The 27285-nt window shown below is 45.7% G+C and overlaps 1 protein-coding gene and 1 long non-coding RNA gene across 3 annotated transcripts in view; one reads left to right on the forward strand and one right to left on the reverse strand.

Moving 5' to 3' along the window:
* The window catches only part of PHC2 (polyhomeotic homolog 2), a 47513-nt gene extending 32819 nt beyond the window's left edge, over positions 1-14694 (reverse strand). Inside the window, 6 exon segments of the mRNA XM_039837015.1 lie at positions 6701-7013; positions 8177-8329; positions 9873-10037; positions 10454-10531; positions 11624-11782; positions 14503-14694. Of these exon segments, the coding sequence (XP_039692949.1) occupies positions 6701-7013; positions 8177-8329; positions 9873-10037; positions 10454-10531; positions 11624-11782; positions 14503-14655 (1021 nt within the window). The 5' untranslated portion in view covers positions 14656-14694.
* LOC120582037 (uncharacterized) overlaps positions 1-27285 on the forward strand; it is an 82951-nt gene that overhangs the window by 12542 nt on the left and 43124 nt on the right. The window lies entirely within an intron of this gene.

The following is a 27285-nucleotide window of genomic DNA, read 5'->3' on the forward strand; positions in this document are numbered from 1 at the left end:
GGAGTCCTCAATAATTGAAGCTACCGCAATATGGGTAAGGGGAGGATGCCTGTGAGGGAGGAATGGCTTGACTTTTTAGTATCCACTACTCTTCAAGGTTTAGAAAATTAAGCAAAGCGATACTTTCAACCATTCATTCACTCAACAAATATTACTAAGGACCCACTACAGATCAAGTACTTTGTTTGGTATTGGCTAAAACATGGTCCCTAGAATAGGTTACAGTTTGGTAAAAGAGACAGCTGGTAAACAGATTCTCTCAACATAATTTGGTAAATATTATGATAGGAGATAAGCATGGAATACTGAGAACACAGAAAAGTGGATTCAGCTTGGGAAGGAGAGCTGTGAAGACATCCCAGAGGAAGTGTTTAGCACGATTCAGAGTTAGGAAGATGATAAAAGGAACAGCATGTGTGGGAAGACCTGGAGGTATAAAATGCCATGGTGCATTCAAGAACCTACAGAGCATCCCGTAGAGCCGAACGCAGGGTGTCCATGGGAGAGGAGCCAGAAGAGGAGGCAATTTTAGATTGGTCTAAATGATGCTGGGTACCCTCAGGAGGCTGTCCTCATCTCCAAGGATGTCTCCTGTGATCAAGCCTGAGGGAATAACTGAGATTGAGGTTGGCTCTAGAGGTCAAAGTTCAATACCCATAGACAAGGAAGCTCCTTTTAGAAAAACCGAAAGCAACAGCCATGTAAATTTTCCATGATGCAGTCCTTCTGGGCTGCGGATTAGGAGAAATACGAGAGGGGAAGTAGAGCAAAGGGAAGTTTCCCTGTAAGAGGAAACGAGATTATAAAAATAGGGTGCCAACTGCAGGGCACTCTACAGTGGTCTACCCTATGCTTCCATGTCTTTATTCCTGCTCTGCAGCCAGCTGGCAAAGTTACCAGTTACATTCTGTGAGCAAGATTCCTTTTTAGACAGCCTGGAGCATTAAAAAAGAAACTACCTCCTTGGCAGAGGGATGATAGCACAGCATAAACAGATAAAGACATGGGTTTTAGAGTTAGACAGATCTGGTTTGAATCTTGGTTCTGCCACCTATAGACTGTGCAGGCTTAGAGAAATTGCTCAACCTCTCTGAATCCCGATTTCCTGTTCTGTAAATGGTGATACACACTACATAGAGTATTTGTCAGTAACAAATGGAATATTATGTTTAAACCATAGAGAAGTTCACTGCCTTTGTTTATACCTAGTAGATGCTCAATAAATGGTAGCTATTCTTAAAATGCTACCTGTTATTTATAACGTTGCTTTGAACTCAAAGCATTTTATAAATGGAATCTCGGGTATTCCTTACAATAAGCCTCTGAGGCAAATAGGCAGTGTTCTCATTTTACAAACAAGAACTGAGGGTAGTTTCCAAGTGACTTCTACAATGCAGTAGGTTAAGGGAAAATTGACTGCATTTGACAGATGAGGCACGATGCCTTGCAAATAACAAATGCTCAAAAAATGCTGCTGGGGAGCGAATAACAAAAGTCTGTAAGCACCAATGAAAATGGCAAGCCTTGGAGGATTAGTTGGAAGCTGTTGAGAACTTCAGAAGTAATCTCGGAAGGATGGACAATGAAAGGGAGTATCATGCCAGAAGGTGGGAGGTAAAAGATATGTGACAGGTGAAGTAAGTCACAAAGGGGTGGGAATAGGGGACAGAAGGGAGAGGATCTGTGTGAAGAAGCCATGGGCAATTAGAGTGGTTCAATGGGCAATGTGGGGAGCGTCTCGAAAGCCCCCACTAAGTCAGGGTCTGTCTATCAGAAGCCATTAATGTGCTAGTTATTGAGTCCCTCCTATAGACTAGGCATTGTGACTGACAAAGTAGGAAATAAGGACACAATGAAGGGTTTCTAAACAAGAAAGAAATAATGTCTCTGAGGAAGATGATTCTAGCAGCTGTGAGCAGGACGTCCTGGCAATCAGTTGAGCCTCTGTCGTTGAGCCCACTCTGTGCTGGTCACCTTTGCAGGCCATCTCATTCATCTTTACAGCCTGTGGTAAATCATCTTTGTTTTATACATGAAGAAATTGATGTTTACAGAGATTAAGTAACTTGACAGTGGTCATAAAACTTGTAAGTGAAAAAGCTGGGGTCTGAAACCAGGCAACATCAAAGCCTGTGCTTTTCCCATTATAACACTCTGCCTCCTCAGTGAAGGAAAAGGAAGTCAAAATAAGCCTGAGAAGGACGAGCTTGGGGTACATGACTACCTCATGACAGCAGTCAGGAACTGAGAAAGGAGACATTTCTGTAGAGGAAGACTTCTGGGGTTCGTTTTTGTTTTGCTTACGAATTGTCCAAATTTTAAACATATGTATGCAGGTGGGATGATATCCAAGTGGGAATATCCTATGGACAGCTGGTAATCTATAGGGAGAGGGGATGGGGACAGGGAGGAACACCTGCTGAGAAGTCATCTGCAGACAGGTGGCAGGTATCTGAAATGGAAGAACGGACAAGCTCTGATGTAGGGTAAGTGTGCTGGAGTAAAACACAAGGGGGACAGGGCCGAAGGTCTTCTGGCTGTCTGACAAGCTAATGATAGTGGGGCAGCGAAAAAGAAGAGCAGGTCTCACCTACGTGAACAGATGGTCACATGCACACATGGCCTCTCTGGGTGTAGGTGCTTTCCAGTGCTAGCTGAGATAATCCTCCTTCTGTTCAGTTCTTAAAACTTATTCATTTTTCAAGGTGCAACTCAAATTTCCACAGCTCCTGTGGGAATTTAAACTTTTCATCTCTGTAACTCTCGTATGGTTGGCATTATGCTTGGCATGTAATAGGCGCTAAGTGAATATCTGTTGAGCTGAAATGAACAATTAACGAGAGGAAATCTATTTGGGGATGATAATTATTCTTTCTGAGTCATATCTTCTTCATTTGTGAGATGGAATAATCATTGTTAGGATTAAACGAGATATGTAGGTAAGGCATTTAGTACAGTGCCAGGAATATGGTTGTTCATTAACTGGTCATTATTATTAGCTGGCAGCAACCATGGAAGTGGTATACATAAGGAGCCTAGGGTGAAGAATTTCAGGAAAATAGGAATGCTCAACGTTTCTAAGGCCCTTTGTGTATCACAGTTGACACATTCTCTCTCTCTCTCTCTCACACACACACATACACACACACACGTGCATGCACATGTGCGCACCAATGGTGAGGGATGTTGTTAAGCAAAATATAAAACTCCTCTACTGATATCCTGTCCCCCCCATCCCCCCGCCCCTGTAATATAAGGAGGAGATTCTTAGTAATCTAAATTTGGTCCTACAGCGAATAGTTGAAATGACTTTCATGGCTGGTTGCGTGATTCAAACATCAATATTGTTAGGAATTTTGATTCCAGCTAGATAACAGGCCCACCTGCATGTTTTAGTTTTTTATTAAATTCTCTAAGTAAAAGTGTGTCTGCCCCAGTTTGACGGCTACTTTGGGAGAGAAATATGGTACCCAAGATTCCTAGAATCGGCAAGTATCCCATTGTCCTGCCTATCACAGACAGAAATCACTACTCCCTCACACAAAACCCCCTCTGTGATAAAACAAAGCCGCCTGTGTGGCAGGCCTCCCCAACAGAGAACTCTCTCTCTTCCATGAGACCTGAGGACGGATGAGGAGACAGAACAAAGACCTGGCATCTGCAGCACGACTGCGTGAAAAGGGCCCAGGATTTTCAATGATCAGACAGTTCACTTTCATCATAGCATCTCCCTCCCGGTCAGCAACTTTCTCCTCACCTTTGGGCCTGAGTGTGAACCCAAGGCCTTGAGTTTATCCACTAGAATGAGGACTCCAAGAAGCGAGCCTCCTATTGGGAGCTGTGGCCCAGCTCCCTTAGGACTCGGCTTCCCTGGAGGTCAGTCAACATGGGATTCGTTCTCTTCTTCTGTCTTCTGAAAAAAAAAAAAAGAAAAAAAAAAAAAAAAAAAAAAAAAAAAAAAAAGTTTGTTGTTCAGTCCCTCTTGTCACAGAGAATCTTAACCTCTAGGGCTCTGCCTGCCCCTTCTTCTCCCCACTCCATTACACACCCACCCTTTTCAGGCTATTGAGACCTTTTCTATTTGCAGATTTAAAGAAGTTACAAGTTACAGGACAGGGATAAGAACAGCAGGGATGGCCATGGGGAGGGGTTGCCCCAAACAGTTGTCAGTGTGAGTAGTCCTGAAGACTCAGGAGATTTGCCTGTTTCTTCTTCTTAGGAACAGGCCCCAGGAGAACACATTCCCTCTGCTGTCCCTGCCCCTGAGGCCCCACTGGTTACTTTCTTCCTGGGGGCAACCAGCCAGCCAGCTCAAAAAATGCTCCAATAACAAACAAAAAAATGCGGGTCCCCCCTATCCCTGCCACACGCACACATGCACGCTTGCTCTGACTGTTCAGTTCATTCATAGTCGGTTGGCTGGGCAGAAGGCCAGGAGTCACCTCTGCCTGGGAAGCTGTGGAGCCCAGGGCAGGTGCTGCTCTGGGCCGCCCCACCTCAAGTCATAGGGGTTATTTCAGTCTATTTTTTTTTTTGTCCCAGAGGTCCTGAGAGGATCTGCAGCATCCTAAACTTCCCACTGCCTTCCATTTGGGAGGTGGTGGGTGTGTGTGGAGGGCCGAGGGCTGGGGTGGGGGGGTGGGGTGGGTAGTGGAACCATAGTGTTTACCAGAGGAAGGGGTGGGAGAAGAAAGGAAGAAGAGGAGGGGACAGTGGGAAGCAGGAACAATGCAAAGCCTATTGATTGGTATCTCTGGGGAGGGGGTCTTTGTGGTCTGCAGCTCACAGCTGCTCAATAGAAAGTTCTGTGGAACTACTGGTCTCTGTTCTGCATATAGCCACATACTATTAGTCTCAGGCCATATCTGGGACCTCAGCCTGTCACTCACCAGTGTTCACCTTTATGAGGCTCAAGAGAAGAGAGCCCTCCCCTAGACTCTGTAAACCCCAGGACAATCTTAGACCAGTCAGGCTCTTTGAGCTTCGGGTCAAGAATAAGAAAGGCCGAGGAAGCCCCAAATTACTGTAAGAACTGAAAGAAGCAAATGTGGCTTGATGATTAAGAACCAGGATCTGACTCAGCCAGACAGGGAATTGGTTCCCAGTTCTGCTCTCGGGTTTATAAGTTGAATAAGAAGGTAGAAGAAATGCTAACTTGGGGTCCTCGCTCTAGCCCAAGCTGCTGTCAACTTACTGTAAGAATCTCATTCTTTACCCTTTTGAGCCTCAGTTTCCTTGAAAGGAAGACGCTGGACTGATCTCTGGAGAAAGCAATGACACCTAGAGCCACAGAGCAGTGAGGCCTCTGCCGGGAGGTGCCTCCCTCAGCTCTGTAGTGACCACTGGAGGGCAGAGACCAGCCTTTTGTCCTTGAAACCTCAAAAGGGCAAATAAAAAAGACTTTAATTCAGATTTTTCCCAGCTCTCTGTCATGACACTCGACTCGCACTCTCCTCTGTCTCAAACCCCTTTGCCTACTTTGTCTGTTGAGTAAACTACTCATGCTTCAAGACTCATGTGCCATTTCTTCTGAGGGACAGCTTCTCTGACCTATCCTGCCTGGCGCTGAGATGACCATCTCTGTGCTGACACTTACGTTGTACGTACTCCTATAATAGGATTTATGAAATTGAATGGATTTGCTTACATATCTGGCTCCTTCCTTTTGACTGCACACTCTAGGTAAGAAATCATATTTTGACCATCTTGGTTAATCTAGTAATAAGTATATCGTAGGTTCTCAAGAAAGAAAAAATGGACTGGATGGTAAAATGGTCTGGATGAAGAAGAGGATCATTCTCTCTTTAATGCAAAGCCATGTGGTCCACCACTATATTTATTTCTGTGCTGTAACAGCTTGGTCTTGTTCCCTAGACTGATAAATCAGGCTGCTAGGGCTCTTGGCAGATTTTCTCATTAAAGATGACATACAAGAGGCAGTGCTGGGAGAATTTTAACAGGCAGGGAAAGAAGTCTGGCCCCAGGGAATAGTGATTCGCACCTTCAGAGAACTTACCTCATAAGTAACCTGCTGGAGTTATTTCTAATCTGCTAGATATAGTCTCAAGTGTTACCCCTCACTAGCAGCCTTTCTTGGCTCCTCTCCCCAAGGCTAGGTAGTGCCTTGTGTTTCTACAGTGCTCGGAGCTCCCATATATTACAGCACTCATCGTGTTGTACCGTACTTGTCTGTCCAGGCTCTGCTTTCCTTGGAGGGCGAGATTCCAGTCTTATTTATCTTGGCTTACCCAGAACTGGCAAATAGTAGTCAGCAAATATCTGCTGAATGATGAGAAAATAAACTGCCCACTTCCTCATCTCCCTGTGTGGTTCTTACACGTCTCTGGCCAGCCCCGAGCCTTTTCGTTGACTCTTAGAGAATTTCAAAATAGTCCCACTGCCAATGTCCACTCGCTCGAGGTGAAAAGCTATTACTATACACTCCAAGATTCACCATTGTGCCCATTGTGAAGAAGGACTCATTTATTCCAACTTATGTGGCTTTCTTCTTAAAAGCTAGACTAGAAGCATGAAACAGAATCAGGAGCTGATGAGCATCCCAAGGTTGGAAGACGGGAGAGAGAGACACTTGGCTGGTATCTTAGTATGTCCATGGGAAAAAGGAAAGTTTGAAATTTTTCCCTGACCCATAGTCCTCCTGAGTTTTCTGGGATAGGATCCTTCTTTCTGGAGCCCTTACCTGGTGCAATGAGGGGGTGGGTAGCCACAGCGGGCACCATCCGGTTGAGCCCAGCCCGGCCCTCCAAGCTCCCTGGCACATTGCTGTTGCCATCTCCTTTCTTGAGAGGCTCCATCACACTGTCAGTTATGCCAGGCTTGGCACCTGCAGGGGAACCCTGAGCAGTGTTTCTGCCTTGTGATGGGGTAGGCAGAGGCTGGCTACCACCTGGTGTGGTTTTCAGGGCCAAGCTGGGCAGGACAGGCTGAGTGGGGGTAGGGCCCGAGGCTGCTGCAGCTGGTGTCTGCTGTGTTCGGAGGGTCAAGTTCTGTACCTGGAAAAGAGGGATCTATAGCAGTCCACAGAATGTGGGTAGAGGCAATGCCAACAACACAACTAAGATAAGGAAAGAGTTAGGGATGGATCTAGGAATGGCTGAACAGGATAGTGGGTTGTAAAGTCAGAGAGGAAGAAAGAGAGAATGAGTTAGGGGCTGAAAGAGAAACCAGGAGCATGTGGAGTTTCTAAAGGGGACAAGATAGTGCTAGTGATTGGATCCATCAGCAGAAGAAATTGAATTCTGAGAAGGGAAGACTGCCCAGGCTTGGGGAGAGGCAGGCAGGTCAGGCTCTCTCTTCCTTCTGGTACCTCCCCTCTTCCCCCAAACTATTAGGATGGGATGCAAACCACTTAGAAAGAATTCCCAGATACAGCGGGGCATGGGGCTTCCCCAACTGGAAAAGGCCAGGGCAAAAGTGAAAGTTAATTGACAAGCAAGGTTGAGGCAAAGGATTATCATGTTCTCAGAATAAGGTTTATGAGGATTTGGGCCTGCTTATTCAACCTGGTCCCTGGTGCCCTCTGCTGGACACACAGAAGCTGTGCCAGACTTGCATTTGACAAGTCTTGACAACCTTGCTAAGTGCTCTCCACGTGGTCCTCATTCTGTAGCTGGGGAGTGGGGAGACGGGAGTGGGAGGATGTTCCTCTCCCCAGGTGTCCATAGAATCTTTACAGCCACAGCAGTATCTGTGTGCTCCCAGCAGAAGGTAGGGACCCAGGACTCATCTTTGCTCCCTCGTCCATGCCATTCCCTCTCATTCCTAGAGGTGCGAGCGTGTGTAACCAGAGCAGGATTTTCTACTTGAAAAGCAACAACAGCAGCAGAAGTTACACTGGGGAGAGTGTAAGATGCAACGGTAGTGATGACCACACATTCATTCATTCCTGGCTGTCGTGCTGGCCTCAGCATGCTGCTCTCTGACTCCTGACTTACGTTGCGGGAACAGAGTCAAGGGTGGCTGAGGCCTTCTCAGCTGGGAATGAAGGAGCAAGTCTGGGGGCATTGGGCTGTCCTGTCTCCCATCTGCTTTCCTAGAAGATCCCAGCCTTTCCAAAGAGTCAAAGCTCCACCAGGGCTTGGGCCCATACCCAGCATCAGTACCCCTCTATGGGGGTGCCCACCCCCCTGCCCTCCCAGAAGCACGGAATCCTCACCTGGGCAGGGGTGGGGGGCCGGGCGGGGGAGCCAGTGCCGAGCTCAGGCTGCACAGTAGCGACGGTGGCCGTGGGCGTGAAGATGAGCTGAGGGGACAAAGGAACAGTGCCGCCTAGGCTCCTAGCTACCTGCACCAGGTTACCTGGCTGGGCCTGGAATCACAGGAAACGAGGCGCCTTTTACCTGCCCAATGTGGGCTCAGCCACAGGACAGAACAGTTTAGCCAGGGAGCAGATATGGGGAAATAGGGAGGCAAGATAGGGGAGGAGTCTGAGGGGTTCGCCTGGAAATCTCAAGAGGCTTGTGGCATCCTGACTCAGCTGGGTAGCAAAGTGGGTGCTGGGGGAGAGCTGCTCTTGGGCTGCACCCAGGTGGGGTTTACTGCAAAGCCTCTGTGAAGAGCTCATCCTAGAGGAGACCTACATTCATAGGATACCCTGTAGCTGCTCTCTCCACAGCATCCTGGGCAGCAGGGACCCTGGGGTGAGACAGATGCCCTAGGACCATTTTCAAGGTCTAATCCACTCCTGTTGGGGTCAGAACAGGACTCAACTCCAAAAGGGATCATTTGGTCATTTTTAAGTCAAATTTAGATTCATGTGTGTGCATGCATGTATGTGTGTGTGCGTGTGTGTCTGCATGCGTGCGTGAGTGTGTAGAGACAACAGTGGCAGTAGGAACAGAGAGCCTAGAGTTGTACCTGTGTGTTTCCTCCCACGGGGTGCAGGCTACATGATGGCCTCTGCATGACACTTCCACCCTTGCGAGTCTAGCTCAGCATCCCTGTGGACATGCTGGAGTCTGACAGTGTGCTTTCCCCAGAACCCTGTGATGTACCTGCGCCTGCTCCTCTGTGCGTGTGCACCCTGCTTTGGGGAGGGAGGCAGATAGACTTTGAGACTCCAGTTGGGGTAGTTGAGTAGGACGAGGGAGTGAGAACACTGAAGACAAAGGCAAGTGAGGGTGGTGTTGCAATGTGGCTGTCTGGTTCACTAGAGAAGTGGAAGTCTACTCCATACTGTGTGTCTCAGAAGCAGGTCCCTGGGAATTGAGCTGCACCTTAAACGATGAACTCAGATTCAGAACAGAAGTGCCTGGAGCAAGACCAGAAAGCTCCTAGTGTCAACTTCTGGCCACAGGAGCAAAGGGAGGGGTTGTCTTCAGGATAGTGTGTCAAGGAGCTCAAGGGAGAAATCTTTAGAATGGGAGAAATGAGACTGGACTCACAGCGATCTGAGCCCAGTGTAGAGCTAGATTTTATGCCTCCTGGGGAGCATGCTGCTAGTTAGAGTACATGGATGTTCATGCACTTGCTTATCTTACATGGCTGAGTGTACTGACCATTTGGGAATGGACTCCTGCATTTTCAACCCTAATTAATTTTAAGGAGTGGATTCTGATAAGACGACAATTTTGTTTTACTCTAGGAGGGGAAGGAAAGGAGGCATCAAGGGTAACTTTATTTCAGCTTGGAAGCCCTCCTGTCCTTGAGTGAGTGAGTCTATACCAAAGCTCCCACTCAGCCTTCCAGACCACCCCCATTCTTTATTCCACCCTTATCTCTCGCCAATTGTTCCCCAGTGCTTCTTCCTCACCCTTCACTAATCCCCAAACCTTCTCTAATCTTCCAGCTCCCGACTTCTCTGCCTGCTCCCCACTGGCCCACCTGAGCCATGGCCCAGGTTGGGTACTCACCATCTGTGCCCTCAGATACATCTGTGCTTGGCTTGCAGTCAGGGCTGGAGAAGATGTGTTGCCTAGGAGCACAGCCTGCTGGGCGATGCCCGAGGCTGTTGCTGAGTTGACACTCTGAGCCCGGTTGATGAGCTGGGCTGCTGCTGGGGAGGCTGCCAGATTTATCTGAGGAGAGAGACACAAGCAGTAGGAAATAGGAGGTTCTGCTGGTTAACTTTGTGCCCCACCCCCATCCATTTCTTTCTCTCCCTCTCTTCTGTCCCTCGGTGGATTCAACCTTCTTTAGGACCAGCTCTGGTCCTTGGGCCCTGGATCTTCTGTGCAGGGAGGATTTAATGGGCAGAGAACTAAGCTATGAACAGAGAGCCCTAACATTGGGAAGATGACAGGGAGTTATTAAAGTAAGGGTTAGGAAAAGGCAAACCCTTTTTTTCTGGAAAGAGCAATAGAATCCAGCCATGATTCTACATGGTTAAGGATTCACCATAATTGGGTCTGGGAGCCTGCAAGCATTTTGGACAAGGAGGAAGGAGCTGGTCTCAGAGCTGCGGGCTCTACCTGTTGCTCTCCATCCTACTCACCGAGGATGACTGGGCTGGGGCCTGTGCGGACACACTGCTGCTTGAAGTGCCTCCTTGTCTGTTGGCCACCAGGCTTGCCTATAAAAGAACAGTTCTAATCACTAGTGTCCCGGGTCCCTCCAATGATGCTCCAGGCTCTCAACTTCCAAGGAAGTGCTACAGGGTGGTGGAAAGGAGTCAAACCTCCATTCTGTCCCATCCGTGTGACCTCAAGCAAGTGCCTCAGTTTCCTTTTTCATGAAGTAGAGATAATAACAGTGTCTATCTTGTAGAGTTGCTGAAAGGATGATGCAAGGCCAAGCATGTACGTTTAAGTACTCAAACTGTCAGCTATGGTTGTTCCCAAGGTTTCCAGCTCTCTTCAGCCCTCGGCTCCACCCCACTCTGTCATATCCGGCTCTCTGGTCCCTGTGCAGAGAGCTCTGCACGTAATGTCTGAGACGTCCAGCCTGCTGTCCTCCCCTTGGCCAGCTTCGCCTCATCCTTCATGTGTCAGTGTCGATGTTACTCCAGCAGAGACGCCTTCCCTGGCCACCCAATCTAAGTCATCCTTGTTATAAGTCACAGCACTCCACTCTTCTCCCTCACAGAGCTTATCACAACTAAGACATTTAGATATTTTGTTGCCTTGTCTATTTGGGTTTCCGTTTACTGGCTGTCTTCCCACTATAAGCTTCAAGAATTCAGGGTCCATGGTATTCTCGTTCAGTGTCTGACATGAACTTTGGCATACTGTAGGTGCATAAAAAATTTTGTTGAATGAATGAATGAATGATGAGTTTTTCTCAGCCACTAAGAATAGACAGGCAAACTGAATGGGCAATGGTCTTCTCTCGTGGACCCCTCCTTGACCCTCGGTCCCATCCCTGTGGTGTGGCGATGTGGTGAGGAAGGCCTGTCCCAGCCTTCTTTCCTTGGGCTGGGCGGGCTAAGAGTTCCAGCTGCTCCATTCGTGAGCTGTGTGACCTTGGGCAAGGTGCTTAACCTCCCAGAGCCTCTTTCCTCACCTGCCAAAGGCTGCCGAAGGCAATCATACCTACTTCACAGGGTTCTGTGAGGATCCAGTGAGAGGATGCATGGGGTGCACTTGTGCAAGGCCTGCTTCTTCCCCTCTTACTTTGCAATGACTACGGCTCTGGGTGGCACCAGCGGCGCTCCTGGAGTTCTTACCTGCTGCACAGCCGCCAGGCTCTGGAGCTGGGCGCTGCCGAGGTGCTGCTGCTGAAGTGCCGCCGTCTGCAGCATGAGGTGCTGCTGCTGCGCCGCGTACATCTGCTGCAGGTACTGGGCTGCCGTGCTGGGCTGCCTGTGCAGGGCCTGCTGGATCACCTGAGGGTGGGGAGAGGGCAAGAGCCAGTGCTATCGACGGGCCAAACGGCTCACCTGCTACAGACCCACCGCTTCTGCAAAAATGCCTTTCAACCCCATCCCTCCTCAACTGCTCAGGAAAGGACACCAGGTCTGTGACCGCCACCACAACCCATGGCCACTCTCAGGGAGGTGGGGAAGCAACAGTGTGCAAAGCTGTATGCATTTCTGCCTTGTTTATTTTGCATCTCTTCAGCGCACATGCTCTTCTGTTCTTCCCTAGTACCCTCTGCCCCTGTGTCAGCCGTCCATGTGGGGAAAGTCAAGGCAGCCCCAGCACAGCTCTGATCCACCCTCAGGGCTGTGGGGAGGCTCAGGGAGGCAGAAGTCTTTTAGCCTCCAGGGACACTGCGTCCCATGCCAGTAACACTCCCCTTCTCTACCATTCTTCAGCCTGAGATGAGGGTGACTGGAACACAGGGGAAGGTGATGACAGAGGGAACCAAAGTTCAACAAGGCAGAGAAGGAAAGGGGTGGGAAGAAAGAGACAATGCAGAGGGGGCCTAGCAACACATCGGCTTTAGCAACACAACAGCCAAACTAACACTTACCCAAGGGCAACACCCTCCCGCTGGGGCCTCTGGGCAGACTTGGGCGGCTTCTCAGGGTCTGCCCCTAGCTGCCTGGAAAGTCCTAAAAGTCCCTTTGAAAAAGGCCCCCTTGCCCTTGCAGAGCAGGCCAATGCCGCAGGGATGATGTGTTTCTCTCTTATTCTTTCCCTCCCTCTCCTCATTGCTCCCTCTTTTGAGCCACCATCTCCTACGCCCTGGCCTTACTGCCATTTCCTCTTTCTTAATGGGACTGGCTTGGCCACACTCTCTAGGAAGCAACAATAGGCTCTTTGATCCCCTTCCACTCTTCAATCTCAAGCCTCACCCCCACCCTCAGGAACAAAGAAAAGTGAATGCCTTTCCCCAGCCCTGAGATCCTGTCTTCTTCTTGTGAGCCCCGGAGAAATTTCTTCTCTTTCTTCTCCTTGGTCACCCTCCTGCCATCTCTTCCCAACTTTATGCCCTACAGGAGCCCCAGCCGGGCTTTGGCCTACTTCTTGCCCTCAGCGCCCCTGAATCTCTGGCCACGGGGCTGCTCCTGACCCTGGGCCAGGGAGCCTCCAGTCTGGATCTCTCTGCTCATTGTGGTTTCTAGGGCTGGTGGCTCTAGGATAAAACCGTTGGGCTCAGATTTGAGGTTCTGTGAAAACAGGCTGATTCACAGATACTGCATGGGCCCTGGGGTCTCTCCAGATACCCCCGCCCCATCCCAATGCTTTGACATCCTTCCTTCAATGTACTTTTCCCTCTGAGGGTCCCGGTTTTACATGAACTTGGTTCTTTTTATTCTTGTTCTCCCCAGAATCCTTTCTTCTTATTCCCTTCACCTAAGCCTCTCGATTTACTTAGACTCCTAAGAGAACCTCCCAGCAGTCCCAGAAGCAGAAGAGATACTGTAACTCTTCCTCACCAGAGGATGTCAGTGAAGAATTAGCTTCGGCGTAGAACACAACCGTGGGTCATGTCATCTGCCAGAACAGAAGCCCCAAATCCTTTTCGCTTAAATTTGTGAGGACAGGCAGAAGGACCATACATTCTAATGTCAGATGCTAGAAACTAGAGCTAAAATATTCATGTACAAAGTGGCCAGAGGCTGGGTGGGGGCTGTGGGTGGCATGGATGGGTGCAAAAAACAGGCTTTCATTTAAGTGTGAGGCAGAGTTAACTGGGAGAGGGGAGATTCCAGAGTATTCGATGGTGCCTTCTTTAACTAGATTTTTCAGGCCCCTTCACTGTCCGCTGTGGCTTCTCTTCTATTTCTTAATCTGGGCTTAGGGCCAAAGCAGGATGAGGTCACTTGTCTAGTACATCCAAGCAGTAATAGTTAAGTTACTTAGAGCAAACCCTTCTCGGCTGTGGTCTCCGTTTTCTGACTGTTTTATCCGGGAACCTCAAACAGATGTGGTAGCGATTAAGAATAAAAGTTTGGGGGGAGAATTAAGTTCAGCTTTTTTTTGTCTTTACCTGAATGACCTTGGACAAATGACTACCTTCTATGAGGCTCAGTTTTCTCAACTATAGAATTGTACCTAATAATAACCATTTTCACAGCTGGAGGAGAAGATGAATAGGGAAGATGATTTTACAGTGCTGGGCACATAGCAGATGGCAATACATGGTCACAGTTGCATTTTGGATTAGTGTGATCACCTGGAAGGCCTCAGGGATGACACTTTGCGAACCGCTGCTTTAGGAAAGAAGGATTGGTTTGGGGTTCTTTTTTGTCCTCTGTCTTTAAGAAACATATTTGTTACAGGGCAATGGTCACTTAGATCTTGGGCGTAGGTTGCAGCTGAGCTTCTCCCTTCCATTTTCTGTTTGTTATTTTTACTTGTCTCCTTACACTTTCACACACCTATCTTCCCAAAACAGTACTCTGGGATCCGATCACCAGGTAAAAAAGGAATTTTCCTGACCTGCTGAGTATTCCCATTTTCCCCCAAACTTCCTTGATTGGACCCGTCTAGCATCCTCCTCGAATTATGCACAAACATGTACCAACTAACGCTCTCCCTATGCCCATTCTAGATTCAATACGCAGGTTATTTTGCCAGACCGTGCTGACATGTTCTTCCGGCTAGCCCTGGAAATGACCGAGGACTGCAATCCCTGGAGCAGCTGCAATCTTACCTGCACGGTCTGCCGGTCAGGAATGCCACTGTACACGGAAATCTGGGGCCCAGTGGGGCGGCCGCTTCCGCCACTGCTGCCACTGACCCCACTGGCGCTGCTGCTGACACTGGCGCTGCTAGATGTGTGGGGAACTGGCAGCTCATTCTCCATGGCCTAGAGGATGGCCCAGTCAGGGCACTCAGATGGCAGAAGAGCAGGCGGATGCTGGGAGAAGGGAGGCAGAAGTGAAATGTTAAACAAATACTAGAGAATGCACACATATGCATGAGCTGCCCGTCAGCTTGTGAGGGGACGACTTCTGAACTGAGGGCCTGAGACGTACCTGTCATCAGAAGGACAAGGCCAGGTGTGTTCACTAGGCGAGATTTGAAATCAGGTCTGCCTGATTCTACAGTCTATGACCTGTTCATTCTGCTAGAGGAGGCAAAGCCAGCCAAGGAGGTGGATGGCTTATAATGGTCTTACTGGTAGTGACCTTAGGATCATCTCTCACTCCATCCGCCTCTTCATCTTTGGGATGGAGACACTGAACTTCAGAGAACTGATTATTTATCCATATTTAGACAGCCGGTTAGTGAAAGAAATGGTATTAAAAATCTAGAGATCTCAGAAGCTAAGCAGGGTCAGGCCTGGTTAGTACTTGGATGGGAGACCACCTAGGAAGACCAGGTGCTGTAGTCGTAAAAAAATAAAAAAGCAAGGGACTGTAAGCTGACAAGGTCCTTGCAATCTGTGAGGTCAATCAAGGGTAGCTTCACCTAAAAAAAAAAAAAAAAAAATCTAGAGAGAACAGAATGAAAGACGCAAATAAGGAGGCAATAAACTAAACTGAAGTATTTATTCTGTTTTGTTTTGTTTTCAAAGGTGGAAGAGCTTCAAGTGTATTTGGAGTCTTGTTTTCTCTATGAAGTACTTACTGAGTGCTCTCTGATTTAATGCTGAGCAGGTTGAGCAATTGGGTTAAAATTGCAGGTTTTGGAATTAGAAAGACTAGTGTTTGTGTCCTGGCTCTGCCACTTACTAGCTGAGAAACCTCGGCAAGTCACACTTCTGTCAGATGTAAGAGTATGTGGATTGTTGAGAGGATAAAGTAAAATAATGCTACAAAGTATTTAGCAGAGTGTCAGGCACATACTGAGTGCTCCATAATGAGCACTGGCTGTTGTGTGGTTAAAATTGTCTCCAGCCTGGTTCCCACTATCTGGTTCTAACAGAGCAATCCTCTTCCAATGTGGAAATGGCAGAGCCTCTTGGAACTTTCTTTCCAATCATTAGGAGTGCCAGAAACTCCTTCTGGGACATTCTTAAGACCTGGATGCAGAAGTGGAAACCACACATCCCCCTGAGGCAACGTGCTTGATACTGGAGAGGGGATAGGAAAGGGTGGGGAGAAAAGCATGCCCAGATCTGGGTTCGAGTTCCTCTCTTTTTCTTTTTTTCATGCTATTCCTAAAATCTTCATTTCTATATATAAGCTTTTCCTTCTACCTATTCCTTCCTACATCTAAAAACAACACTTGTCATGCATCACAGACTTTCAATTCTTTGCTTGCAGGTTATACCGATTCAGTAGAGGAAATAATACACTAATGAGAGCATTGATTAGTGCAAATAACTAAAATAGCCATTAATGTCCTGTTATCATCTTCCCAATGCTGCTTGGTTTGGGGTTGTCAACATTCCTCAAGGTTGCCCTCTTCTGACTGGGTGGGTTTCATCTTGGGCTGAAAAAAATGTGAGTGAAGACTGAAAAACAGGAATGTTGAAATAAGGATATCAAATTACTGACTCCCAGGGGGCAGTCAGTTACTTGAGGTTCCGAGGCCTCTGGCTCCCAGACAGCGTGCCAGCCTGCAAACAGCGCTCGTGGCCGGGTCCTTCAGCAGTGGTTCCCCTGACACTTGTATGTCTGCTTTTACTGCCACGGGGCAAAGCCCTTGGCCATGAATTCCTTTTGTGCTGAAATGTATCCAGTTCTGGGCCTCATTGTGGCTGCTCGTTTGTTAAGGGTACTTATGATGATAACGACGATACAGGAATCAAGGAAAAGTGTTAAAATCCACCTTCTCTTCTGTTCTAAGGGACAGAAGGATAGGCTGGATAGAAAGTGGTAGAAGGCATACTTCTTGATCTTGCAGAAATGGACAAACTAGTTGTATATATAAAGCTCAATGGAAATTTTTAAGGCTCACCAAGCAACAAGTCAATAAACGAGAGTTATGTTCAAACATGGAACCCCAAGTTCTCCTCTTGGTTAAATGTCTCTCATCCCCAAAGTGCTGACCAGAATTGGGTTTCAGTTCTTGCTTTTCAACCTAACCTAGGAAATGTCAACTGAGGTACTTGTAAACATAAAAAACAAAATGGGAAAACAAGCCAGCAGCCACAGTACATTAAGGATAAGGTGATCTATATGCTGGATGATCAAACCTCAGCTCCCTACTTCCTTCTTTTTCAGCAGCTTGGACAGACCTTGTGTACAGTGTATACTCAATCCTTGTTGAGAAATAAAACAAAACAAAATTCTAATGTGATCATGGCATTCCTGTATAGAAAAACTGCATAAGCAAGGACAGCAGCCGCTCCCCATGCTAAGGGAAGTCTCTTAGCAGCATGGGGACACAGGCACGGCGCCCTTCTTGAACTCTCTGGCCCTCCTGTCTCCTTCCTTCTGCTGCCAGGCATGCTCATGCTTGCCCTCCCTTTCACCACTGTTCTCTTACAGCTGGCTTCCTTGCAGTAGCCCCCACCTCCTGTGTGCTCACACTCACCTCGACTGTGCTTAAACTCTTCTGAACACGTGCATGTTCTCCCCCCTCACGCTCTTCTTGCTCTCATTCGATTGATCCTGACTGGTGGCTCTGGTTTACTCTGATGAGCTCTATTTCTGACCCCTTTGCTCTCTCCTCGCACTCTGTCCTAGTCTGGCTCGCCCTTGACTGACTTCGCTTTGCATGTGGCTGGCTCTGGGTCTTGCTCCCGTGCCTCACATGCTCTAGATCTCTCTTCTCTCACTCGTGACATCCCCTGCCTGAGGATCTCTCTCCAGGCCTGAGCACATCCTCTCCCTTTCATTCACGTACATACACACTCTCTCACTCTTTAGATAGAGCATGCTTCTTCCACCACTCACTCTCCCCTTCTCTCTGGCTTGCTCTCTCTCTTTTGGCTCAGACCTTTGATAGCTGTAGCTGTCTCTCAAGTGGGCTCTCTCTCTCAGTCACTCATGCAAAGTACAGAGGAAGGAAGGGTAGACTTTGCCTAGGGGATTAAACACTTCAGAGAAGTAACATTTGAGCTGCCTGAACGAACATTTTCTCTGCTTTCTCAGTATAAAGCTGCCCCGTCTCACCTCCTACTCCTTGTCAACCACTTCTAGAACCTTTCCCAATCAACAAGTTCCTAGTTTCCCCACAATCTGAAGTCTATTGAGCATCTACCATATGCGGGCCATTCTTGCTAAGTACTGGAAATGGTAAAAAGGTAGAAGACACGAATCCTAATTTTAAGGTTCTTAACTTTTGGAGGCATGTCAGAAATGTCGAGACCTAAGGCCCCTTGTCCCAGAAAACAGTGCACGGACAAATAAAAAATGTGCTTACATTTGTAGGGGTTAATGAATCCCTTGAAGCCTGTCCATAACTCCAGACTAAGAAGCTCTGTTTCTTAGCTAGGTAGGGACTGGGTATGAAGTACGAATTTAAAGATAAAAATAATATTACCCGCCATATGCTAAGTTCCAAATGAGTGATTGAGACATTTGCTAGTGTTCAGAAGAGTGATGTATTAAGGAACATATGTAATTTGATAGATGGGAAATGGAGGAGGGATTACTGTAAGCTTCAAAATGCCAAGATTTACATTACTGCTGAAGAAATAGCTACCTCCCCTTCGGGCATTCTCTGGTGGCCGAATTGTCCTAGGGGAGGCAATGTGCTAAAAAAGAGCGAGCATGGACTTAAGAGTAGGATAATGCTAGTTTTAGGAATCCCAGCTCTACGGTTACTAGTTGTATGGCTTTGGGCAAAGCAGTTGACCTTTCTGAGACTTAGTTTTCTAATTTGTAATATTGGGTAATAATAATACCTATTTGAGGTGGTTGTGAGTATGTGTGTGAGGATTAGTCTTTAGCCTCATTCTGCTTTTCTAATTTTATATTCTATGATGTGAGTCCACTGCTCTGGTCTGGTGGATCTGCTTTCTTTCTCCCAAATACCACATACTTACACTTACCTCTGCTCTTTAATTTTGAAGTCCAATTTGCGTATCTTTTCTTTGGTGGCTGCCACATCTAAGAAACCATTGCCTAATCCAAGGTTATGAAGATCTATACTTAGGTTTCCTTCAAACAATTTTATAGTTTTAGTTATTACACTTAGGTCTTTGATCCATTTTGAGTTCATTACTGTATGTGGTGTGAGCTAGGGGTATGACTTCATTATTTCTTTTTAATTTCTTTATTGTGGTAATATATACAACATAAAACTTACCCATTCACAATGATGTGAAACCATTACTACTCTCTATTTACAGAATTTTTCGCCATCCCATTCATCAATAACTCCCCATTCTCCTCTTCCCACTGCCCCCATGTCCAGCCTTCAGTAGCTTTTAATTTACTTTCTGTCTCTATGAATTTGTCTATTCTACATATCACATATAAGTGGAATCATGTAACATTTGTCCTTTTGTGTCTGGCTTATTTCACTTAGCATAATGTTTTCAAGGTTCATCCATGTTGTAGCCTGCTAGAAAATCTGAACTATTAAACTTTCATGGTATCTGGGCTTTAAGCATTTTACATACCCCTATTCAATTTCTTTTTAATTCCTACTCTTAATCCTCCCTTCTCCTCCTTCTAACTAGTTCCTTACTTCTTCCCCAAGGCCACCCATACCTGTGGACTCCCACTATGAACCGCAGCCAAATCTGATTAATGGCTAACGTCCAGAACTGGAAGTCTGTTTTTCTCTGGGTTCCAACTCACTGTGTGGTTTTGTGTGAGCCCAAGCTCTGAAGCCTGTTATTCTTACTTTAGTCAATTTTCCCCTCCCAACCGCAAGGGACCACTTTGAATGATGTGCTGACTGTAACCAGCTTGGATAGTGATCTTATTACAGGTCTCTCTGCTCCCCACAGAGCCTGAGATCAGCAGCTGGAGAAATGCTGATGGTTCTGCCCTCCCAGGAGCCACCGAGTCTAGGGAACACTAGGCCTTTGTCCCAGGGTCAGGGAAATCCATTTGCTGCGGATTACAGCTGTGACAGAGGTTCCAGGGAAGTAGAGGGGAAAGATACTGAAAACAGAGCTCTCCAAATGGAACTTAAAGCCCCGGAGTAAAGTGGGGTGGGGTTTTTCCTAATGTAATTGGAGACTGACAGGAAATGAGAGGTCTAGCCTGCCCCACAAAGACTGCTGGTATTATCATTCCTGTACTGGCTTGTATGTGGGGACTTTGAAGAGGCAGGGTAACAGGGCTCCTTTGCTATGGCTCTGCCTCTCTACTTTGGTTGCTTCTCTGTCCAAGGCATAAGTCAATAGCAGCAGCATTCAGGCTTAGGGGCCAGAGGGGAGTCCTCTTTACACCTCCAGTTGCTGCACTGACACAAGTATCCTGATTTGCACCAATCTAATTATGCCTCTGGCAGCTGTCTGAGGCTACTGATACACTGGAAGCAGTCCAAATGGATTCTGCTCAAATCTCCTCGAAAAGTTCCCTCTCTCCCCAATCCTCTGCATGTTGCCTCCTTTAGTGTCTCTAGAAACTGAAGTAGAAAAACCAGGGCTAACGAAGACAGAAATGAAGGACAAGTTAAAACTGACTGTGCAGTCCTAGCAATCAAAAGAGAATGATTTCATTGTGAAACAGAACCTCATACATTTAAATGGATAAACTTTTTCTGAAACTTCATTGTTTTCTTTGTAATTTATAGAAGGCAGACTATACCAAGTGTTTTTATAATAAGCTGGTGCTGGTTGGTTGAAGAATATGAAGAGGAAAAAGGAGGATTTGATCTCTTTTGGAAGGAACACATAGTTAAAGCCACATTACACAAATGCTGAGTGTTTAGAGACCGGGACTTAGGCAGCCTCAGTTTCATTGTTCTAAGACAGAGCAATTATACAGCCTGTATCTTCTATGGGAGCATTGGCACTTTTTCTGTAAAGGGCCAGATAGCAAATAGTTTAGGCTTTGCAGGCATATGATCTCTGCTGTGACTACTCAGCTCAGCTGTGAAAAAGCAGCCATAGACAAGACTAATGTTCAATAAAACATTAGTTATAAAAAAATGTAATGGGCTGGATTTGGCCTGTGGGCTGTAGTTTACAAGATCCCCGTCTGTGGCAAACCCATTTTTATGTCAGTCACATGGCTGGCCGTGTACCTGGAGCATATTGGTTAACAGCATGGCCTTTTCTGCCAGAAATACCTGGGTTCAAATTCTAACCACACACTGGCCATGTATCCTTGAGCAAATCATGTCATCTGTTGGGCCTCAATTTCTTCAGCAGTAAAATGAGATCACATTTCCCTAATGGAGTGGCTCTGTGGATTAAATAAGATGTCAAGAAAGCACTGAAGACAATATTCAGCAAAGAGTAAGCATGTGATAAATGGCAAGGTGTGTGAGTTTGATTTGAGATTTGAAAAATGATTCCTTTAACCACAGTAAATAGTGAGGATCCCATAAGTTATTTTTCATCATTGGTTACAGGTCACAGTTACACTTAAAAACCTCTTTGTAAAGAAACATGGTCCATATTACCTGTCTAAATTTTGGTCTTTTTTTTTTTTAAAGGGAAGCTTTTCTAGAAGGCCCTTTAGGAATATAACATTTAAAGAGAGTCGGTCTCTATATAGTGATTAAGAATGCATGCTCTGGAGCCAGACAGCCCGGGCTCAAACTTCAGCTTCCTAATTATGTGACTCTGAGCAAGTTACAACATCTCTAGGCTTCAGTCTCCTCAACTGTAAAACTGGGACAATAAAATCATCTTGTAGGGTTCTTGTGTTAGATGAGTTAAGACATGTAAAGCAGTTAGGATGATGCCTGGCACTTATAAACACTTAGTGTTAGCTGCTATCATTATCATTATCATCATTTATATTATTAAAGATTCTATAGGAAGAACTTTTACTTCGAGGCTTAAAGACAAATACATACACAAACTTGGATCCAAACATTATGTTAAATTGGGGCCTAACTTTGAGACATTCATTGCTTTAATTTCCCAGCTAGTCATCACACACTATATCTGTGTTCTGTTTCCTTTCACTTCAAATACTGCCTGTTATGGGCTGAACTGTGTCCTCTCGAAAAGAAATGTTAAAGTCCTAATCTCCAACATGCCAGAATGTGACCTCATTTGGAAATAAGGTCATTGCAGATGTAATTAGTTAAGATGAGGTCATACTGGAGTAGGGTGGGCCCCTAATCCAATATGACTGGTGTCCTCATGAAGGAACATCATGTGAAGAGACAGACACGCACAGAGAGAAGACAGCTGTGTGCAGGTGGGGAAAGAGACGGACGTTATGTTTTCACAAGTCAAGGAACACCTGGGGTCACCAGAAGCTAGGAAGAGACAAGGATTTCTGAGGAAGCATGGCCCTGCTGACACCTTGATTTTGGACTTCCAGTCTCCAGAACTGTGAGAGATGATACATATCTGTTGCTTTAAGACACCCAGTTTGTGGGGTATGGTAGAAGAAGACTTAATTTACAGAGCAAAAGATACCTTTATTTCCCATCAATAACCTCAAAGGTCAAAAAATCTTTTTTTTTTTTTTTGTATCAGGTTAACCATGAATTCTTCCTGCTATGGTTTCAGTCAATTCTTCCTTGTTTATTTTTAGTAGAGTTATATATTCCTGGGGTATAGAAATCTCAGTAGCCATAAAAAAAACCTCTATAAAAATCTCTCCAAAGGTACAAACGTCCAGTTATAAGATAAGTAAGTCCTGGGGATGTGATGTACAGCATAGTGACTATAGTTGACAATACTGTAGTGCATATTTGAAAGTTGCTAAGAGAGAAGATCTTAAAATTTCTTACCACAAGAAAAGAAGTTCTGTAACTATGTATGGTGATGGATGTTAACTAGACTTATTGTGGTGATCATTTTGCAATATATACAAATAACAGATCATTGTGCTGTGTACCCAAAACTAATACAATGTTGTATGTTAATTATACCCCCAAATTAAAAAAAAATCTCTCCACACTGAGTCTCTCCACAAAGCCACACACACACACATACTCTACTATTTCTAGAGCTTATCATTTGCTGCTACTCCATCTCAGCCTTTAACTGGCCTGACATTGAGTTAGACAGACCACAGTAGGCTAATCTTTCCACCACTGCTACTTCCTGACAAGCTAACTGAGCTAGGACAGGGATCACGAGAAAACAGCCAGGCTTTCAAAATCACTGTTTGAGGGCATGGAAATGTTTCTATAAATTCTTCGCCAGCCGTCTTTTCTTATTCTTGTTTTACCCACCGGAGGGCCCTGTAGGTATCATTTAACAATTCGTAGCACTCGGGGTTAAGGAGTTTGCTCACTTTTATAAACATTAGCGGAGAGTGCCTTGGAGAGGCAGACTGCACTGGGTACCCTGCTTTCCTGCTCCCACCTGAGCATGGTCCCCCCAGAGCTTATTCAAAGATGGAAGCTTTCCTCCCTTTGAGAGTCACCCTTTCCACACCCTATGAGGACATTAGGGAATGGGTCTTTACAGACTTAGGTTGTAAAGAAACAGAATGCCTGAGAAAGAAGTGTCCTATCACTAAGACTTCTGTTCTGTATGTAAGTGATCCTGTATCCATTTGGAGGCCTGGGGCTTTCAAATGATAATTCTTACCCTTTATTGGGTGCTTGTTCAGGGGTAAGTGCGCTTCATATACATGACTGCATTTATTCCTCACAGCAACCGTGTGATGCAGGGATTACTTCCTCATTTTTCCCACAAGAAAACTGAGCTTGAGAAAAGTCCAACAACTTATCCGAGGTCATGGAGCTATGGCAGGTGTAGGATCTGAAACGAAGGTTGCAAGTCCATGTACAAGAGGCAGAGTCACTAGTGCTCACTCCAGCCTAGGTCTCTCTGGGCCAGTGAGTTTTTATGAAGGTAACTTGGCTCCTGTTGCCCTGTGTCTGATAGACTGCCTCACAAGAGTGATCTCCAGCAGGGGGTCAGTCCATGGCAAACCTATCAGCTACAACTGTCCCAGGGCCTGCTTTGTATCCCAGAAATCACACTTGGAGTAATCGTTGGGGCATGTCTAATATTTGTAGGCCTTTCCTGTTTATTAGTTATTTTCAGATATCTACATGTAAGGCTAGTCCTGTTAGCAGTGTTTATAAAATCATTTAAAACTATTTAATTGAAAATACAAAACAAAAGCAACTGCTTCAGAGTCCTTTGGAGAGAAAGGTGAAGGACACCTACCTTTCTCGAATGCCCACTATGTGCTGGGCACAGTCGCAGGGAGGTAGCATAATTTAGAAGAGAGGGAGCTTCGTATTCAGAGAAAGCACTTTGGATTCCTACCTCTGCCCGGCTTGGGAAATCTTAGGCAGGTTACTTAACCTCTGCAGGCCTTAGTTTCCTTAACTGTAAAGTGTTAATGATATAGATTTTTAAGAGTTCTTGGAAAAAGAAAATGCAAGCAAAATACCTAGCACAACGTGCAGCACAGAATTAGGCATTTAATAATTACCAACCTCCCTTTGCCTGCAGCGTTGTTTTGGAGTAGTTAACCACTGATGAGGCAACAGGTTCTGAGCTATAACTTGCCCAAGATCATACAGCTATTAAGTGGCATAAAGCAGAACACTCTGAATCTATAACTCATGTCCCAGCTGTAATATGGGAGTGCCTTGAATGTGGGGAAGGGAAGACTAAAAAATGTGGGCTTTTAATCCATTATGATTATTGAACATACGCTTAGTCCAGTCTTGATTGTAAGGTTTTCACTAGAGTCCAAAAAATCCTCATTCTCAAATCTTAGGAATTTAATTCCTAGGGAAAAAAAAAAGAAAAAAAGAAAAAGAAAAAAAAACCCACCTGCAGGTATAATTGAAAGAAGTGTGTGTGTGTGTGTGTGGGGGGGCATTCATACACGTGCTCTCATGTACATATGTGTGTTGGGAAAGGAGGGAAAAAGCAAGAGACTAGAAGCTAGTCAGCAACTGCTATTACTAGATTAAATTCCCAATTCAACTGCATGTTCTGTACAGTAAAAGTGCTTTAGAAATCCAGAAAGTAAGTGATCAATACACATTTTTCTTGGTGCTATATTTCATTTAAGGATTGATTTATCAGTCTCAGGTGTTTGGATTAATATTAAGACGACATTACATTGTGAACAGGCAGGCACACAACTTGAGATTTTAGCTTCCTTTCCTTACCTCCTCCTCTCATCTTCCTTGGGGAAGCTCTCTCCTTGGGCCCTCACTGCTTTGGCCCAGCCCACCATTTAGAGGACTCAGCCATTCCTAAGAGGCTTTGTCTTGCTTTGCTTCTGCCCTAGCAACTTGTCATTGGCAGCTGTTTCAGAGCTTGGGAATCACAAAGCAATTCCAGAGTCCCCCATGCCCAGCTCTGGGGCCTTCTTTCCCTCTTTTGTCCCAAATAATGGCCTCTAATTGCTATTAGCATTCTTCTCTAGCAGAAATACACTGCATGTCTGTGGTCAGCCTATGATCTGCTGTGACCACCAGCCTTTTGCTTCCCATCGTATTTGTAATGTTATGTTCTATTCCATTTTATACCCATACATTTGCTTTTCCTCTTTCAGCACACCTGTTGGCTTTTAGCTTCTTGTATTTCTAATCCATTCTGCTACTTTTGCAGGGAAAAACTATCTAAATGGGGTAGATCCCCTTTAATCTTCCGCCCTTTCCAGTCAATTATAATTTTACTTTACCTCTTTTCTCATATTTATGAAAATTAGGTTGCTAATTTTAATAGCTTGAATAGGCAGAAGTAGGCCTACGGGGTGGAGATTATAAGGAGAAAGATTTCAACTCAACAGAAAAAAAGTACTTACTAACAACTGGAGTTGTTTAAAAGTGAAATGGGCTGCTTTGTGAAGTGAGTCTCCAGTCCATGGAGGCATTTGAGCAGAGGCTGAGCAACCACATGGCAGGTGTGACCCATGCAGCATTGCCTCTAGGGTCTCTTTAACACTGGGTATATAGTTCCATGAAAATCTTTTCCTGGATGCCAGAAATCCAACTGAAATTTTAAGCTTTTTGCTCATTTTTAAAGCAATATGCTTAAATGTTCTAAATGCTACTCTTGTTTCTCAAGCTGTAGCACAGCTCCTAATGTCTCCATCTTTTTGTTACTAACAAAAAGCTTCCACGCATCCATCCATCCAGGCATCTATGCATCCATCCATCCACCCATCCATCCATCCATCCATCCTTTCAGTATTTATCGAACATTATTATGTGCTTGGTATTAAATGGAATAAAAAAATGATTCATATATTAACTCTGTTCTTCAAGAGTTAACGGTTTAAGAGGAGAAAAAAGAAAAGTATACAAATAAACGCAACAGGAGTCAGCAAACTTTTCAGTAAAGGGGGAGACTGTAAATCATTCAGGCTTTATGGACCACATAGGGCCTCAGTTACACATTCTTATTTGATCAGCCCCCTCCTAACCATTTAAAAATGCCATTCTTAGTTCCAGGACTTTACTTAAATAGGTTGTGGGCTGAATTTGGCCTGTGGGCCCTAGTTTGCTGAAAGTATAATAAGGTATAAAGTGACAACCTTTGGTCGAGTCAGCTAGAAGTTTAATTTGGGGTGGGTCTTTAAAGACAGGATTGACTGGGACTTTGGAAATGGGGAGGAGGTATTCTAGGAAGGAGGAGGACAATTACACATTGTCCCTCATTTTCTATTCTTAGAGCAGAGGTTTCCAAAGTGTGGTCAGTATCACCTGGGAACTTATTAAAAAATATAATTTTTCAGGTCCACAGTGGTTCTCAAATGTTAGCATCCACGAGAATCACATGGAGCATTTGGCAAAACAGAGTGCTGGGCCCCATCTCCGGATTTCTGATGCTGCTGGTCCAGGGACCACACTCTGAGAACCACTGTCTTGGAGAATATGTTATATCTGTACACAGGGTGTGGATGCTTTGTAGAGCACCAGGTCCACTGCATTTAGTGTACATACTCAGTAAGGGGTTTCTAGCCACTGAAAGTTGGTGATGACTTTTTTCCTTCAGGTCAGGAGCTTGGAATCTTGTTAGGCTCACCCACAGGAGGCAGCAAGTCATTGTGGGAGGTTGTGTGGCACATCAAGATTCCCTTCTGAGTCTTGGTTATTGGTACACAGTCTGTCTTGCTCCTGATACCTTCAGATACATTGATTTATTCATCTTCTCTTGGAGTCATTCTCATAAATTAATCAACATGCCTTGCTCTTGATGTGCATTTCTATCAGTGCTACTGAATGCTGAATGGTCTCCTCTGCATTATGCCAGGGACTACCTCTTTTGATCAGGGGAAAAAAAATTACAATTTTTCTATTTTAGCATTTGAATTAAATGACTTCTAAGAACTCAGCTGTGGAGCTCAGAGAGGCTGAGTGAGGAGGGGGTAGGAGGGAGAGAGAACACAGAGGAATCTCAGAGGAGTCTACAGGCAACCAGACACAGGAAGAGTCATTAATCTGGCAGACAATGAATGGCAAAAGGCAATTAGCTTGCCTGGGGTTGCAGCGACCCAGTGGAGTATGTAGTATGGCAACTGAAGGT

Source organism: Pteropus medius, unplaced genomic scaffold, assembly GCF_902729225.1.
Source record: "Pteropus medius unplaced genomic scaffold, Ma_sr-lr_union100, whole genome shotgun sequence".
In the NCBI taxonomy this organism is placed as follows: domain Eukaryota; kingdom Metazoa; phylum Chordata; class Mammalia; order Chiroptera; family Pteropodidae; genus Pteropus; species Pteropus medius.